General features: G+C 39.2%; 1 protein-coding gene across 1 annotated transcript in view; it reads right to left on the reverse strand.

Moving 5' to 3' along the window:
• The window catches only part of LOC101860480, a 14,876-nt gene extending 12,421 nt beyond the window's left edge, over positions 1-2,455 (reverse strand). The window contains exon 1 of the mRNA XM_005092918.3: positions 2,325-2,455. Within this exon, the coding sequence (XP_005092975.2) occupies positions 2,325-2,424 (100 nt within the window). The 5' untranslated portion in view covers positions 2,425-2,455. The remainder of the gene's footprint in view (positions 1-2,324) is intronic.
• Between the last annotated feature and the right edge of the window lie 13,952 nt (positions 2,456-16,407).

Consider the following 16,407-nt stretch of genomic DNA (forward strand, 5'->3'; position numbering starts at 1 on the left):
GTTTCACGATCAGCTGGTGACCTGGATACGCGAAAAGAGGCTTCGTTTCCGCTCTCTATAATTAAATACTCTCTGCCTACACCCTGCCAGGGGTGAAAGGCATTGATGATGATGATCAGGGGGCCCCCCTGCATTTCACAATAAATTTGATGTTTTGACAATTAGGATTGATATTTACTTGAAAATAATTAATTTGCAAAGGTGTTAGTGACCATATATGTGTGTTCTACAGCAAAAATTATGGCAGTTTAGCCCTCACTCAAATCACATGCGACTACATGCAGGGCGTAAACTGGGCTACGATTGGCTGAACCTGTGAATACATTACTAATTAGGCCTACGGTAGGCTACTCTTGGCGCTCTCGACGACACAACACCCTCCCTGTCACTCTCACCACCCTCTCTCTCTCTCCCTCTTTCCCAAGGTAGGGTAACGAACGAAAAAGTCCCCAATTTGTAACATGTATTACAACTAGACTCTAGATTCTTCTTGTTCTCCTCCTCCTCTAATTCCTCCTTGTCCCCCTGCTTCTTCTTCTCCTCCCTCCCTCCTCCTCCTCTCCTTCTTCTTCTTCATCTCCTCCTTCCTCTTCATCTCCTCCTCCTCATTCTTCTTCTTCATTTCTTCTCCTCCATCTAGATCTACACCTCGGATCCTCCTCCTCCTCCTCAATTCTCCTTCTTCTTCTTCGTTCATGAGCACTCAACCCGCTGTGAGAAGATGGTCAAAGGCGCGGGACTGAAACCGGGAATTCCCAGAGTACCCACAGGTTCAGCCAATCGTAGCTCGGTTTATGTCCTGCGTGTAGTCCCATGAAGGCCTCCGACTCAAATCAATGCATCTCATCTCTGTGTCTGAGTGTGGGTGCATAGATCTAGATCTAGATCTAGATCTAGATCTAGATCTAGAGTAGGCCCGCATCACCGCGCTACTGTTTTGGTGCGCAACCCCCGGTCTCCTGCTTTGTTTTGGATAAGAACAGCGAAAACGAGGTCATTTTCTGTGAGCATGCGCAGAATGCAGCTTATTTCACTTTCGTTTTGGAGGTTCCTGTCAACACACGTGATTCTACGGTGTCGGAAAGTTTTGCCCCTTCATATTAATGGTTTTCGTAACCGGTATCGATCAATTTACTAAGCGCTTGAGTAGTCGATTATTTAGCACATCTAGCTAATCTAGCTCTAATGTATCGTAGAATGTATACTAGAATCGATAAATACTATCGCAGGCTGCTTCTTAATGCCCAGGAACGTGTTAGATAGGGTTGCGCACTGAAGCGGACCAAATTTGGGCAGTCCGTTTCGTGCGCAATATCGGCTTTTTTGCTATTTGGCATTGATAGTGTGGCTTCTAGGCCCTTTGTTTGTTTTACTTATTAAGTTATTTCTCTATGACCTGCATTGTGCACTGAAACAGACTGTTTTCCTTCCATTTGGATGCATTATATTGCCATTGGAAGATGATAAGTTAATGTATTCATGTCAAAATTAATTAATATGGAAATATAATCTCCAAAATGTTCAATTTCTTCTTTTCATGTCTTTTTCTTCTTCTTTTTTGCCCTTTTCCTTAAAGTTAAAGAATACTAGTCTAGGTATAGTCTAATTCTTGTTTTCTTCTTTCACTTCCTTGTGTCCACAGCACCTTTCTTTTTCAATTTCTTCTTTTCACGTCTTTTTCTTCTTCTTTTTTGTCCTTTTCCTTCTAAAATACTAGTCTAGGTATAGTCTTATTCTTGTTTTCTTCTTTCCCCTTCTTGTGTCCACAGCACCTTTCTTTTTATCCATTATCAAAACACATACACAAGGTGTAAGGAAATCTCCTGTCAGGGGGCGCACAGCTCCCAAAAAGAACACGCCTAATTGACCTTGGCCTTCCATTATGGTCAGTACAGGAACTTCTTGCAAGGAAAAGAAGACAAAGCAAGGATAGAGAAAGATGAAAAGTGTCAGAAAAGAGCTAGATCTAGATCTAGAGCTGTAAACATGGTACTATTGCGCACCAAACAAGACGATATGTTGCACCAAACCAGAAACCTTGCGCACCAAACCAGACACACGTTACCAAACAAACACCACCACAACATATAGAAATTTTAAACTGCTGTTACAGTAATGCGCTACACCGTATAGAGAGGAAGTTTTTCTAACTTCTGGTGAAAAAATCATGAAGATCGACCTGTAACTTCCAGAGATATCCACAAAAGATCGCTTACTGTATATCGCACCACAGGATGTACTCTAGATCTAGATCTAGAATCAAGAAGATCTAAATTTAGAACTACACACAATTTTTAATGACAAGCCAGACCAAACATTCTTACCAACAGCTGTTTGCTTTCCCAGTAACTTGTTCATCCTGGCCTCTGCATTTTGAGTAATTTTTCGCCGTCTCTCTTCTCTCCGAGCCGCCGCATCCGCCATGTTTAATGTTTACTTTGGTTCTATGTTTCTCGAGTTGAAGAGTAATTTGTATTGATTCGTATTCCGTACAACTATATTTTCGACACATATTATAGATTGTGAGCAAGGAGATTAAAATAAAAGTAGTGTTGTGAGCAACAACGAATGAATTTTTATTGGAAGTATGTTGTTGTAATTGTGATTGGTGCTAACACAACAACCACTTGTCCTTGGGGTCATTCCCTTCGCTTCAACATTAGGAGCTCTTGTATGAAAGGCAAAATGAAATTCAATACTATGGATAGAGACAGCCCAGGGTATAAACGTGATAATAATATATGTAGTTTAGCAGAGGACCCACGGTCATTTAATTCCCAGTTCCATGAAATACACGCAGAATAACTTGCTGGTTACACAAGATGCACACAATAAGGACTGTTAGTTGAAAAGTAATATGGGGAACTTTTAGGTTGAAAACAGTGGGAAGCTAAAATCAATCCATGTTAAAAAGAATCAGATAATCTATGCCAGTTGTCATGGATACCGGTTCAGTTTTCAGCGTCAAATTTCTGAATGAGAATGTCTCGTTGTAATTTAATTTTTTTAAAGTAGACAGATAATGCACTTTGGTATTTTTATTTTAATATCTATTTCATCTTCTGAGACGTTCAGAAAGGTTTCATGTCCTTGGAAAAAATACCCACTAAATTGTGAGCTGGTATGGTAAATAGCCTTTAATAATAGCGAGTGGATGGCTTATGGTGGCACGTGTGTCTATACACATAATTTTAGGTAGTTTACAGGGGGGAACAATTGACCAAACACTGAACCGGCGTCTAACCTTTGTTTACTTTTAGTGCTTGCGGCACTTGCAATATGAATAAATGTCATATAAATTATCGCTGAAGGTCAGAGGAGTTACTATAGAGAGTAACATTCAAAGAAAAGAATTAGGAGGAGAGATTAGAACGACACCTCTTCCATCCCAACAAAGTAGGCCTAACCTTAAGCACCCCCCCCCCCTGAATCACCGGTATAACAAAACCAGGAGCAAAACTTGCTCTTGCATGACAGTATTTATAACTAACAATGTAAAGAGCTCCTTTTAAAAAATCTGCTAGTGACACTAAAAAAAACGAAACGTCCTCTATCTTGTTTCGTGAAAAGTATGCTCAGTTCGGGATGCAGGCCAATAAAGCTACCTTCACCCTAAGATCCAGATTCAACAACCGCAGGTAATCTGACAGAAAAAAAAAATTAATTAAATTAACATTAGAGAATCTACAACGTACATGTACTTGGATGCGGAACTTTAGCCCACATCAAACGCTTTCTGGCCTTTTATTATTATAACACCGATCGAGCTCTTTAAAGAACTAATAATATCTGGATTTATAACTTAATTATTTACTCCGTCGCCCCCCCCCTCCCTCTTTCCCACGCCGTAACCCTTTCCATCCATACCCCTCTCTCCGCCTGAACAAAGCTCACCTCATAATCTGACTCCCCATTTCAGAATCATAGCACATGTATTACAGTTTCCCCTCCACCTTTTTCGACCCCCCCCCCCCAACCCCATTTTCTTCTCCCTTATCCATCTCATTACATCATTGACTATTTTTTAAAAAATTCCCCTATATTATTTGCCAAACTAGTGCTGCCTTTTACTTTTACGAAAAGGCAGCACTGTGTGGCAAATATTGTTTCACTCTCAGTCGTTCCTGAAGAAGCCTTTTAGGGTGAAAAGTCGAGCCGTCTAAATAATAAACAATTTTTTCTCAATTGTTTGACGACAAATTATTACTAAAGACTCTCCCTCCTTCTTTGTTTTGTTGTTTTTTTTGTACGAGAGATAAGAACGACAGAATTAGAATAATATGATGGGGAAGAAGGAGCAAACTACACCACATCCTCAGCTAACCACCTATGGCGTGTATCTTTAGGCCTATATACATGTACCTCATTCATTCGCCCATTTTCATTTCTGTTGGATTTTAAAATCACATACCAACCAGCGCTTCCTTTTTTATGTTTTCAGGGGTACCAGAATTCAACTCACTTAGATGGTCTGCTTTTTGCTGGATCAGGACTTTAACATAATATCTTCAAGATCACTTCAAAGTCAAAAGCTGCAGACGTCACACTCGGCGAGATAGGCATCAGTGCAGGGAAGAAGCAAGACAAAAAGACAGAAACAACAGAGGGAAAGAAAAGAAGTAGGCACTGGCGCCCTCAAACTGCCAACCACCCGCTTTTTTTAGGGGGTGGGGCGGTTCTTTGAGTACAACGATCCAGCTCCTGTAGTAAAGCAACAAGCAAAAAGGATTTTTTGATGATGATGTAGAAACATAAAATTACTTGCCTACCCCAGCTTGATCCTTGACTATAACAGCAACGCAATAGCCAAAGGGTTAAGGTTATCCTTCATTTATTTCTACGTGGACACACAAGACATCAACACAGTTCTGGTTTAGTAAGTGTTTTACAGCACTTGCAACACAATAAAGGTCATATAGAAGCCGGAGATTAGAGATGTTAAAAAAAAAAAGAGAGTAACAAACACAAAAAGGGAGGAGAGATAAGGACGACGATTGTTGAAAAGGAAAGAAGGAGCAAACCAAACTGCAGCACCTGCTTACTACATGTACTCACAGCTTTGTTTTGACAGAACCAGAATGGGACATAGTGACACTGAAGAAAAAGAAGTAGACTATTCAAAAGAATATATATATCACCGACCCTCCGCACAAGCTATGGCACAAAATACTGATTAACTTTATGCCCTATAAGTACTGAAGGTTAGAAGTGTTACATGTAGCCTACTAGAGAGTAACATTCAAAGAAAAGGAGGAGAGATAAGGATGACAGATGTGCGACGGGAAAGAAGGAGAAAACCACAGCAGACCAACCGCCAACCACCCATTTAACAAAATTTAATCAGGAAATGAAACAAACAAATCGTGAAAAGTCTCAGCAACAGCTTTTATTTTGGCTCAAAACTAATCAGTATTACTGACCCACACACAAAAGTTATGTGAGGGGAGAACGTCTACATGAAATCCACTATACATCAAACATGTGAGGTTAACACAAGAGCCGTATACAATTAAGACACAAACACTTTATGATGCAACCTGAAAAACAGGTACCAGGTTGTATTCAAACTTTGTTATCAGGCTGAAAAAAAAGTGATTGAGACCAAAGTCCAACAACTTTTCAAACAAACTGGCCACTTCTTCGTTGAAAATGTACACACACACAAAAAAACGGAAGACATTTCTCAATGCCTCACAATCATCTGAACTGAAACTTGTCCCACTCTTAACTTATTTCTCCAATACAGCATTCTCTGCTATAGGTATTTGGGGTTATTGGATTCTCTATACATTTAACACTGATAAACAACAATTTTTTTTTCAAGTTTCTGCTGAATGATCAACCTACTTGCCAGTCATCATCAGGCATCAAAATACTTTTTTATTATCGTAATATCTGGCAAAAAATATGGTAATTATGAATTTCTTCAAGATGCACTATCTAAATACATACATGACTATCAGCAGTTTTCTAGGACTCTATTAACAGTGGTACGAACGATTTAATCATATTTAAAGAGCACTTGACTTGAAACATGTAACTACAACCTTGGACCAACATAAAAATCCCATATCTTAACCTCTGTAATATCCTCAACATATCAACTACCTTTTATCTTTGTAAATGTTTGAATATATATAATATTATATAGAATTGGATTGAAAAAGGTAGTCTTCTTTTTCTGAAAACAATATCTGGTTTCTGTGGGTCTATCAAAGCTCATCTCCAAGTGAAACATTAATAAAAACAAACAATGAAAATAACCCATAGACATATAAATCAACATGTAACAGTGGTCCGCTTATTCAAACAAAGCACATTTTGTTCAGCTTTCTACTCATAACTTACTAGAGTACTTAACACGCAATAAAAAATACTATTTCAGTCACAAAGACACACAGAAAAAAAGTTATTCTACCTGCCTATTCTTCACAGGACACAACTGTCAAGACAAGCAATGTCCTCAAACTAATGCAGTGTGTTACAAAAAGTGAGCATGTGGGAGCTATGAACAATAAAAAAAGAAAAACAACAACACAGCACAATGATACCCAACATTTGGAGAACTATACTGACCATACACTTCAAGAGGGTCTTACAGGGTCCTCTTAGTCTCTGTTTAATTATTCCATACATTTGTGCTTCTATCCTTTATATTCATATGTTTAACATTTCATACGAACAGGCATGTATCAATCTATATTATACTAAACTTAACTGCCTTTTCTACTGACTTCAACATAAGTTAGAGACCAACTTGACAGACAGCCTTGATTTTTTTTTCAAAAATCAGAAAAAAAGACAGCAAGGAATGTTTGAAAATGTTTTGCTCTGAGAGTGTTAATGGGTTAACAGTGCATACTGCAAAGCTTCCTAAAGGGGCAAAACCACTATGAGCAGCACGAAAATCTGTGGGGAATTTTAGCACAATTTGCTTTCTAAATGGACTTGTGTGCGACACCACAGACATTCCTCAGTTAAAATTTCTGATGCACGTGATAAACGGATGTATGGTCTCGAACTGTGCTCACTTTGGTGGCAATGTAGCTGCCGTTTGCGCAAAATGTAGGTATCGCATCAACATGCCACCAAGACGAAAGCTGAGAGATTTTGGATTGTACCAAGGCTATGGCATAGCTGCAGGAAATAGTTGGAGCCCGAGAAGTTGCCAGAAGGCTTGCAGCGTCACATGAGGCAGCATCATCAAGCCACTGGATCAGTCTAAGAATGCCGACGTGCAGGTCGACTCAAGAAGACCTCTCAGAGAGAGGGCCGATACGTCTGCACACAGGCCCTCCGACAGAGGACAATGTCAGTAAACAGCATCTGGCATCGTTTGCGTGCTGCTACCAACACGGCAGTGAGCTCCCAGACCATACGGCGCCGTCTACAGGTTGCCAACATCCGTGCTAAGCGTCCAATAAAGAAACCAAGGCAGACCGCAGGACACCAGGCAAGTCGTCTTGCTTAGTGCTGGGCCCGTGAACCATGGACAAGTGCCCAATGGGGCCATGTGTTGATCACAGATGAGTCATTTGACAGTCATCCCAAAAGATGGACATGTTCGCGTGTGGCGGCATCCACGGGAACAGTTAATGGACATTGATGAGCAGGAGGTGACTCCTTTTGATGGTGGCTCCATAATGGTATGGGGTGGGATTACCACACACAATAGAACCCCCATTTACCATGTTGATAGCATTCTGAATAACTAACGGTACCTGAAAGAGATTCTGCAGCCACTTGCCACAGCAGGTCTCCAGCACATTGGCCAACATGCAATACTCAAGGACAATGCCACCCCACATCGTTGCAAAGCAGTAAACGCGTTCATCCGGCAAGCCGGGATGACAAGAATGCCATGGCCAGCCAACAGTCCCGATTTAAACCCCACTGAGAAAGTGTGAGGTAAACTTGGCCGGGTAGTCCAGCAGCACCAGCCAACACCAGCTAACCGACAAGAACTGCTACAGATCCAGTAACAGAGTGGGCAAACCTTCCTCAGGCCTTCATTGCCACCACCATCAACACCATGAGGTGACGCTGCCTTGATTGCATTGCTCGGCATGGTGGGTACACCGGTTTTTGAATGGACTGTCATGGACACTAATTCCTGGATTTTACTTTTGAGGGGTACTGTTGTTCCAAGCCACATATTGCTTAAGTTCATGACGTCATCATTCTGAAATTGAACTGACTTTGAGACATGATTCCATTAACTATCTTTGAAATTTCAAATGTTTAGCTTTTCACCTATTAGTGCTACAAGAGTGTTTGCAAGTGGCCCTTAACTCACTTCAGACGGGTCACACAACAGTTGCGTGACCCCCGCCATGACGCTCGCGTCCGGTCTCACAAGCCTTGCGTGACCAACTTTGGAATTTTTTTTTCGCTCTACAAATCACGCACGGATCGCGAGACCCGCCTCGTACCCTTGTTTGGCCAAGCCTGAGCTACTTAGACTTCGTTTCGTATCTCTGGGGCCGGTAGTTTTTAAGTTATTGAAGGTGAAGGACAGTGACCCCAACTGGGGTTGAACGGACCGGAACTCGCGCTTTGTTTTTTTCTATACAGCTCATACTATAGTAATCCGACAGTCGCGTCGTAGTAACGGTCGAAGAAGTCGCATGAACAAGAATCACATAATTTCGCCGTTTTCTATACTTCTGTGCGTTTTACTAGTTCTAGTGTCTCAGAATATGATGTGTCTAATAGTTAGGATCCTGGATATGTACCCGAACACGGCCCGAGTCGTAGTTCTAGGGCTAGATCTAGCACTAGTACCGGTGTTGTTTTTCGCGCAACGAAATCACAACGTCGTGCCGTACATCTGTCTCATGTAATTCAGTGTATGGGTCTGAATCAATGCACAGACCAGCTTTTATATTTTCACCAAACACTTGCACATGTATACAAATCAAACCAGAACACTTTGAACTTTTATTTTTGTTGTTGCAGTGAATTTCATTCTACTTGTCACGTCTCTGGAAATTTTTCGAAAATCAAATTCATGCCAATTTTTAAAAAATCATACAAATTAAAGTATTAGACTTAGACAACTTTAGTTTTTTGTATTAGATTAAGCTTGAATGTTACTTTACTGTGTCAAAACATGATTACAATAGGGTAATTCTGAGAGTTGTGGTGATTTATTGAAATACCCCCCAAAACGCCAGTCTTCAACGCTTGTGGCTGGTGAAAGGGCCCAGTCGCAAGTGAGTTAACTTATGTTGAAGTCTGTACTTCAATTCTTAAGTTTCATTGCATCATTCCACAATGCTTTGCCTGTATTGTTCCATCTATGTTAATAATGTTAGACTGACATTATACAAAATGTGCCTAAAAATAAGATTATGACCACAAGTGGCCTTTGATAAACTTTCATGTACATTTCAATGGCTTAATACATCAGAATACAAATGGTATAACAGATCAATTCCTTTGCAATCAAAGGTTGCGCAAAATTAAAACACTGTAAAAACATTGTTTTTTTTGTTCCACACAAATTTCTGACAAATGGATGAAAATCAATAACTAGAAAATTGTAAAAATGTCTTAAACCTTTTTCTCCACAAAAAGAGATCTTACAATGACAAAGAATCTTGAAAAAGCGGATGAGCTTACCAGCACTTTACTTTCTAAAACAAAGCCATTTCAAGCCCGCATTCTACATATCAACATCATTATGTTACGAGAAAGAAATATGGAGTGTATCAAGTTAAAATGGAAATGAAGCAGAGGAAACAAACAACATCAAATACCTGCTACCCATCTACATATTGGTGCTCAAATGGGATTTCAACAGGTCAAAGTGCTACAGAACAAGTATGTCATTTAAATATTTATTCAACACCAAACAAGTGAGAGCTACTTATGATCCATCTTCATCAAAGAGCCAAACTTCTAATCAATCAATGTTGAGTCACAGATAATAATAATAATAGATAGCATTTTTATAGCGCATATCCCCGCTCAACAGCAGGCTCTATGCGCTTTACACTATATTATTACCCCAGCAGACCATAGAACACTCCGAAACATTCTCAGCTTCCCGGGAAGCATACATACAGTGCAAGCAGCCGATTAAGCGCTCAAACACTAACAAACTGACAAGATCTTTCGCTGTATATAGCCGGGTACCCATTCCCACATGGGTGAAGTGAGGAAAATTCGTGTAAAGTGCCTTTCCCAAGGGCACAACGTCGGGTCCCTGACGGGATTCGAACCCACGACCTTACGGTTGTTGAGTCCGAGAGCCTAACCACTAGGCCACCGATATAATGGACAGCAGTTGAAAGTCAAAACCCTCTCCAGCACTAAAAATTTTTTTCCAAAAACAAAACAGGTTATTCACGCTGTAGAAAATGGAACGAAAAATTGAGGTTTTCCGATAGTGACAAAAATTGAATGGAAAATTGAAGTTTTCTGATCATGACAATGGGACTTATGAAAAGACAAAGATTTTGTAGGTCAGAGGAATGGTTCACAAACATTTTGAGACTTAAAAGCAGAATAGGATCAGTGTGAGGCAGTATAAAAAAAAATTTATTAACCATGTTCCACAAAAGAGCTCTGCAAGCTTTTTAACTGTGCTCTACTTCCAACATTCATATTGTGTTTAGGCCATCACAAATTTGTTTGAGCCTTTATAATTTTCTATTATATAGGCTACTTTAACCACGAATGCTCTATGTACACTGCATTTCATAATTAATTTTAATTTAGTAAAGACTTTTTGGTCCTTCAGCAATGGAAAGACACTCTATAATAATTATACAGCCTAAACACCCAGATACCAATAGGGTGAGTTTGATACACAGCCATGAGTCCAGGTGAGGAAACCACAAGGTGAAAAATAATATCCAATACAGCTGCTTATACTGTTACCAGAAATCACACTGATTAATAATCATAAGGCACAAATGCTAATGCGAAAACACGAAAATAAAGAACAAAATAGAACAGGCAGTAACAGGCACAGCAACTGTGAAAAAAAGCTTGAGCTAATAAAGTCTTTTAAGAGTGTAGATGCGGCTACAAAAAGCACTTTTTTTGCAGTCCGCACATAACTATGCAAGATGAAGTCTACTCAAAACATGGATAGCTAAGTTATCTCTAAACACATCACATAACATGCAATATTCATACAATTTTACTAAGCCATATCCAAAGGATGCTGCAGCAAAAGCTGAACAAGAAAGCAGGTGGACACAGGTTTTGCATCTGCTGGCATGGTGCTAATACTTGCATGAGGATCTTTTAAAAAAAGGAATGATTGGTAAAGGAGCAGCAATAAAAACACAATGAAGATCATGGAAAAAATTCAATCAAGACATGCACAGGAAATTAAATTACAATGTTTTTTTGAGAAACGTATTAGGACTCTCAACTCTGCCTGAGCAAGGGAAATTTCAACAGACCCACCATGAAAGCAGACAATTATATGTAACATATCAACTGTTATTGTTTTCGTAAGAGTTTTACGATACTTGCAACACAATTAGGTAATAATATAAGCGCCGGAGAGATAAGAAGTGTTACAAAAGAGTAATTTTAACAAAAAAGGAGGAGAGATAAGGACGATAGATGTTGGATAGGAAAGGAGCAGCAAATCACACCAGAGCACCGATCAACCACCCACCACAGCTTTGCACCCAACTAAACACAATGTAAGTCAGTTTGAAGGAGGAGCACTCTAGTCCCCCACCAAGACACTGGTCTAGAGTTAGGAAATTCCAAGATGGAACAAAATGCAGAAACTCTCAAAAGAAACAAAACAAAAACCCCAAAGAGAAGTAATCAGTCATAAAGGGTCTACAGAGACAAGAGAGGTCTGACTTCTCACAACACAGCTTGAACATGCACCTGGATAACACAAGTATATAACTTATCTCTATTTATTGCTATCAAAGTAAAAACTTCCTGATGAACACTAGAAAATTTTAGGTAGCATCTGTACATTAAAGGCAAATAGTTGATTTAATGCTACAAGGAACAGATTTAAGAAATTAATTTATTGCAATACAACATAACACCAGCAGAATATGGATGACCAAGGGTTATTTATACATAGACATGGAAATTGGGATACATTCTATATAAAACAGCTATATTCAATACTCTTCTAGACACAATTCAGTTCATTACAACAGCAGGGCACTTGTCATCCATACTCAGGGGTAACAGGAAAAATATTCTAGTGGAATAAAAATTTTTTACCTCCCCCCACCCCATAACCCTCAGAATTAAACCCCAAAGCTCCATAAAATGGGTATGTCAATCAAACCAAAAATCCTACAGAAGACAAATGTTACTAAAGAAAAGAAGGAGAGATAAGTTTGAAGCAGCCTTCAGCACTAAACATCTGTTTTAGTTTTAGTAGAGGTTTTACGGCGCTTGCAACTGCATCAGGTCATATGAGTGCCAATGGGTGGATGTCAACAGAGAAGTCTTTTCAGGGAATCAGACTTACTCTGCTCACCTCTCTAGCTTCAACAGCATAAAGTCTGCTTCGACTATCAAGGCACCCCAGAAATAGCGGGTCAAAGAGTGTGACAAACATATAAAAGAAGTAGAGGAAAAATGACAATAGTAAGGATTAGGAAAGAAAAAGCAGCAGTTCCCTGTTATAGATCAGGTACAGTTATGAGCGTGACATTGATGAATCAGCCCATTTACAATTCTACTGTGCATAAACGAGGAATGTCCCCCCTTTGGGAATGGCCTAAAGTCACTTCAGTCAGTGGCAGGGCGGGGGGTGACTAAATATCTGACACACCTAACACAGAGTTAACTTTTAAAATAGAAAGAGGAGAATAAGAAAATGTCATTTTCATTAAGAAATGACTTTTTTAAACATAGTAGGCCCCTATTGAAGAAAGCAAAAAATAACGCATTGCCCCAACTCCAGCCCCCCCCCCCCCTCCCCCCACCCACCCCAAACAGTTGATCATAGTTTGCCAAATTATGGCTCATGTAAAACTCCAATAACATAGATAGAATATCATCATTGATACAGCAGTGCTTGCTTGCTACTGAGGAAATTTATCCCATCTTAGACAAACACATTCTGAGAACATTTCCATGAAGAATATACAGAGTGGTTTTGATTTGACAAGAAACATTGTACACAACAGCATGTCCATTTTTGCAAAATACAAGATATTGGAGAAAACAAACTCAGTAACATATAGTCTGAGATCTAAAAGAGAACACATTCAGGATTTCTTTTTTGTTTGTTCCATCACCACCTGCATCTAGTAAACTATGCATTGGCAGAAAACTTGTGATGAGCTGTAGTGCAACACACGTGGCCCCAAATGGAAGAATGTATGTACACATGGACAACATGGAATGTCAATAAATGACCAGGAAGTACATGCTAGTAATAATTAGTGATGTGAGTACTATCATATATTGGAAGCTAAAGATGGGAATATCATAATGCACAAAAACAGTTATGATAGTATGAATCTTTTGAACACAAAGTCACAAGGAAGAGAACATTTATTCCAATGGTTGGGTCGGGAAGAGAAAATTGGGTCATATCAGAGCAGAAGGGTCAAGTCGATGGTTAAAGTGGGTTAAGTTGAGGCACTACAAGACAAACTTGGCAAAGCCCACTTCAAGCATAATCGCTGAGAGAGAGAGTTGAGAGGCAGTATGAGCATATTATAGTCTTTTAGTCCACATTCCATGCCCACAAAATTCTGACTTTGATTTGCTGCATACTCATATCGGGATTGGCTGTTGTAACAAGTCTGATCTGACCGTCATCCAGAAAAACAAACACACATGATCTTTATACAACTGGTTCCAGTAGGGAAGTATGGCCATAAAAGTTGCTCCCATTCTGCAGACCGTGACCAGGAAAGAAATTGAATAAATGCCCACAGAGCACTACTTTACAGAGGGGGGGGGGGGGGGATGGGAAACAGAGGGGGAGAGAAAGAAAATCAAAGTTTGATGCCAAATCATTTCTCATTTTTACTTAGGAAAATTCAAATTTTTCCCTCATAAAGCCTAGAATGCCCACTGGGTTTGATCAAAATCTATTTATATGCAAATTTCAACCATCTCATCCTGTCTTCTCCCTTCCGTTAAAAAAAAGATTTATAAAGAAAAGAACAAGAAAAGTACAGGAAACTAGGTCGCATTGTAGATTATAGAATTGTCACTCTAATAATGAAATCTCAAAGTACAGTCGAACCTGTGTAAGACGGAATCGCAAGGGAGCCCAAACAAAATTCAGTCTTGTACCTTTACCAACTTAGGGGAATTGAAGGGCTTGCATTTCATAGGACCACTGTTTGACCAATTATAAACAAAAATGTTTGAGCATCTCCTTTGCTTCCACCCTTAGCCCCACCCATCGGTGTAATAGGCACAGTCAACCAATGCTACCCCTCCCGTGGATGTAACAACAATTTGAGGAACTCTTTTCTTGCCTGGCTGTACGATCAGGGCGGCAGGCATTGGTCAAACTAATATCGCACCTTTCGCTATCCATGAAAGCATCAGCACTTTAACAGGCAAGGGTGAGATTTCCCATCCACACCAACCTGACCATCATCACAATTCAGGGCTCACATGGATGGGCTAACATCTACGCCCAAATTGTACACCTATTCCCCTTCCTCACTTGGAAGAATGGCAAAAGGTTTAGAGTCGATGGAACAAATACATAAAAGTTTTAATCAGGGCTGATTGGGCATATCATTTTCCCCCTTAGACAGGTTAAAAACCTTTCAAAGGGAAGGAACTTCTTTTCCCGTTTCCGTGCTAGACAGGTTTCAGTTTTATAGAGGTAAATATAGAAGAATTTATCAAGGAGGGAGCGAAGAGATTCTGTTATGACAGGTTTCCGTCTTACACAGATTTCCTTTAAGGCAGGTTTGACTGTAATTCATTTAGAAACATGGGCAACCAATGTCCAATCTACAGACAAATAAGACAAATCCCACAGAGAACGGGCGGGCTCAACAGAGCGATGAACAGTGTCATGGCGCCAAATGTGTAAAAAGGGATTGATCTAATCTCATTCATGATAGATGAGTTTTCTTATATATCTTCTACAAAAACATCAGTCATGTAATGCAAAACAAATACCAGAGGCAAGTGCTAACCCAGTGTGAGTCACAGTGCTCCAGTGCTTCCACCAGTGGCAATACTACCGGCAAGTTCATTCATCACCAAAAAACTGATATCTAACATGAAACAACTCTTGAGAATACGTCTCAGATCTACAAAAGTGGAGGGTCTGGAAGCAAAGATGTAGCACAGACAAGAACAACATCACAATATTGCTTACAGGGCACAACAAGTTCAGGAACAATTAACAAGAAAAAAAACTGGACCAGCTAACAGGCCATGGATGAAATCAAAACATTCATTGCTCATTGGTACATCTATTGAAATTAAGTGACAGTATAGATTGTCTAAAAATAGCATACTGGAGACTAACAAGGGTGGCAGAATACAAGAAAAATCTATCATAGATTGACAAAAGACAAAAAATATTCATCAGGCCGGTAGATCCACATACAAAATATAAATATATCCTCTTTATCTATTGCTTTGTTTTGAGGAGTTACTGTGTGCCTCAAATTCACATTTGAACAACAATATCATCAGTAAAACAGAACAAACCTCTACGAAGAAAAATGCTATACAAGGTCCTATTTGTGACAAGGGACATATCAAATAGGAAATCTCTAATCATCTACAAGTAATACTACAAAACATTCAAAAGTCAACTAGTAGCAACTTATGACTTATTGAAAAAGGGTCAACTGATTTAACAAGGAATGAAACTACACAGAATCATTCATAACACCTTTTGATTGAATCTCAGTAAAATGCGTAGACACCATTCAACTCAGAACTAGAACAACTTTGAACTTTTATATAAGCTGTATAATACTCCCTACATCAAGAGTTTATTTCCTTTTATGTGATCACCCAAAATTAAATTTTAAGAGTCTTTCAATTTCAAGCCTATTATGAAGGCAAGAAGAGTAGCTCACCTATATTAACTTTTCAAAGATAGTATTATCGTTAAAGGTTGTTTGAATAATTGCAATATTCTACACAACAGTAAACTGAAACGGTAGAGGTGATGATCAATTATTGCATCTCAGCAACAAAGGATAGTTTACTAATAAGAACTAAATAACACTGAACCTTTCTTTTTAAAAAAACCCTCAAAATAAACAGAATCTTAGTTTGAAGAGGATATTATTGCAGGTCTCTGTTGGTGGTAGTATTTCAAGGAAATAATAAAAAATTCAAGACTTTTTAAAACACTTTCCACTGAAAGTAAAAAAAGAGACTGAAAAGAAAATACAAGTAGATTACTCTTCTTAACTCTCACTCTTCAACAAGTCAATTGCAACAATGTCTTTGTTA

The sequence above is a fragment of the Aplysia californica genome, unplaced genomic scaffold, assembly GCF_000002075.1.
Source record: "Aplysia californica isolate F4 #8 unplaced genomic scaffold, AplCal3.0 scaffold00055, whole genome shotgun sequence".
NCBI classification, from domain to species: Eukaryota; Metazoa; Mollusca; class Gastropoda; order Aplysiida; family Aplysiidae; genus Aplysia; species Aplysia californica.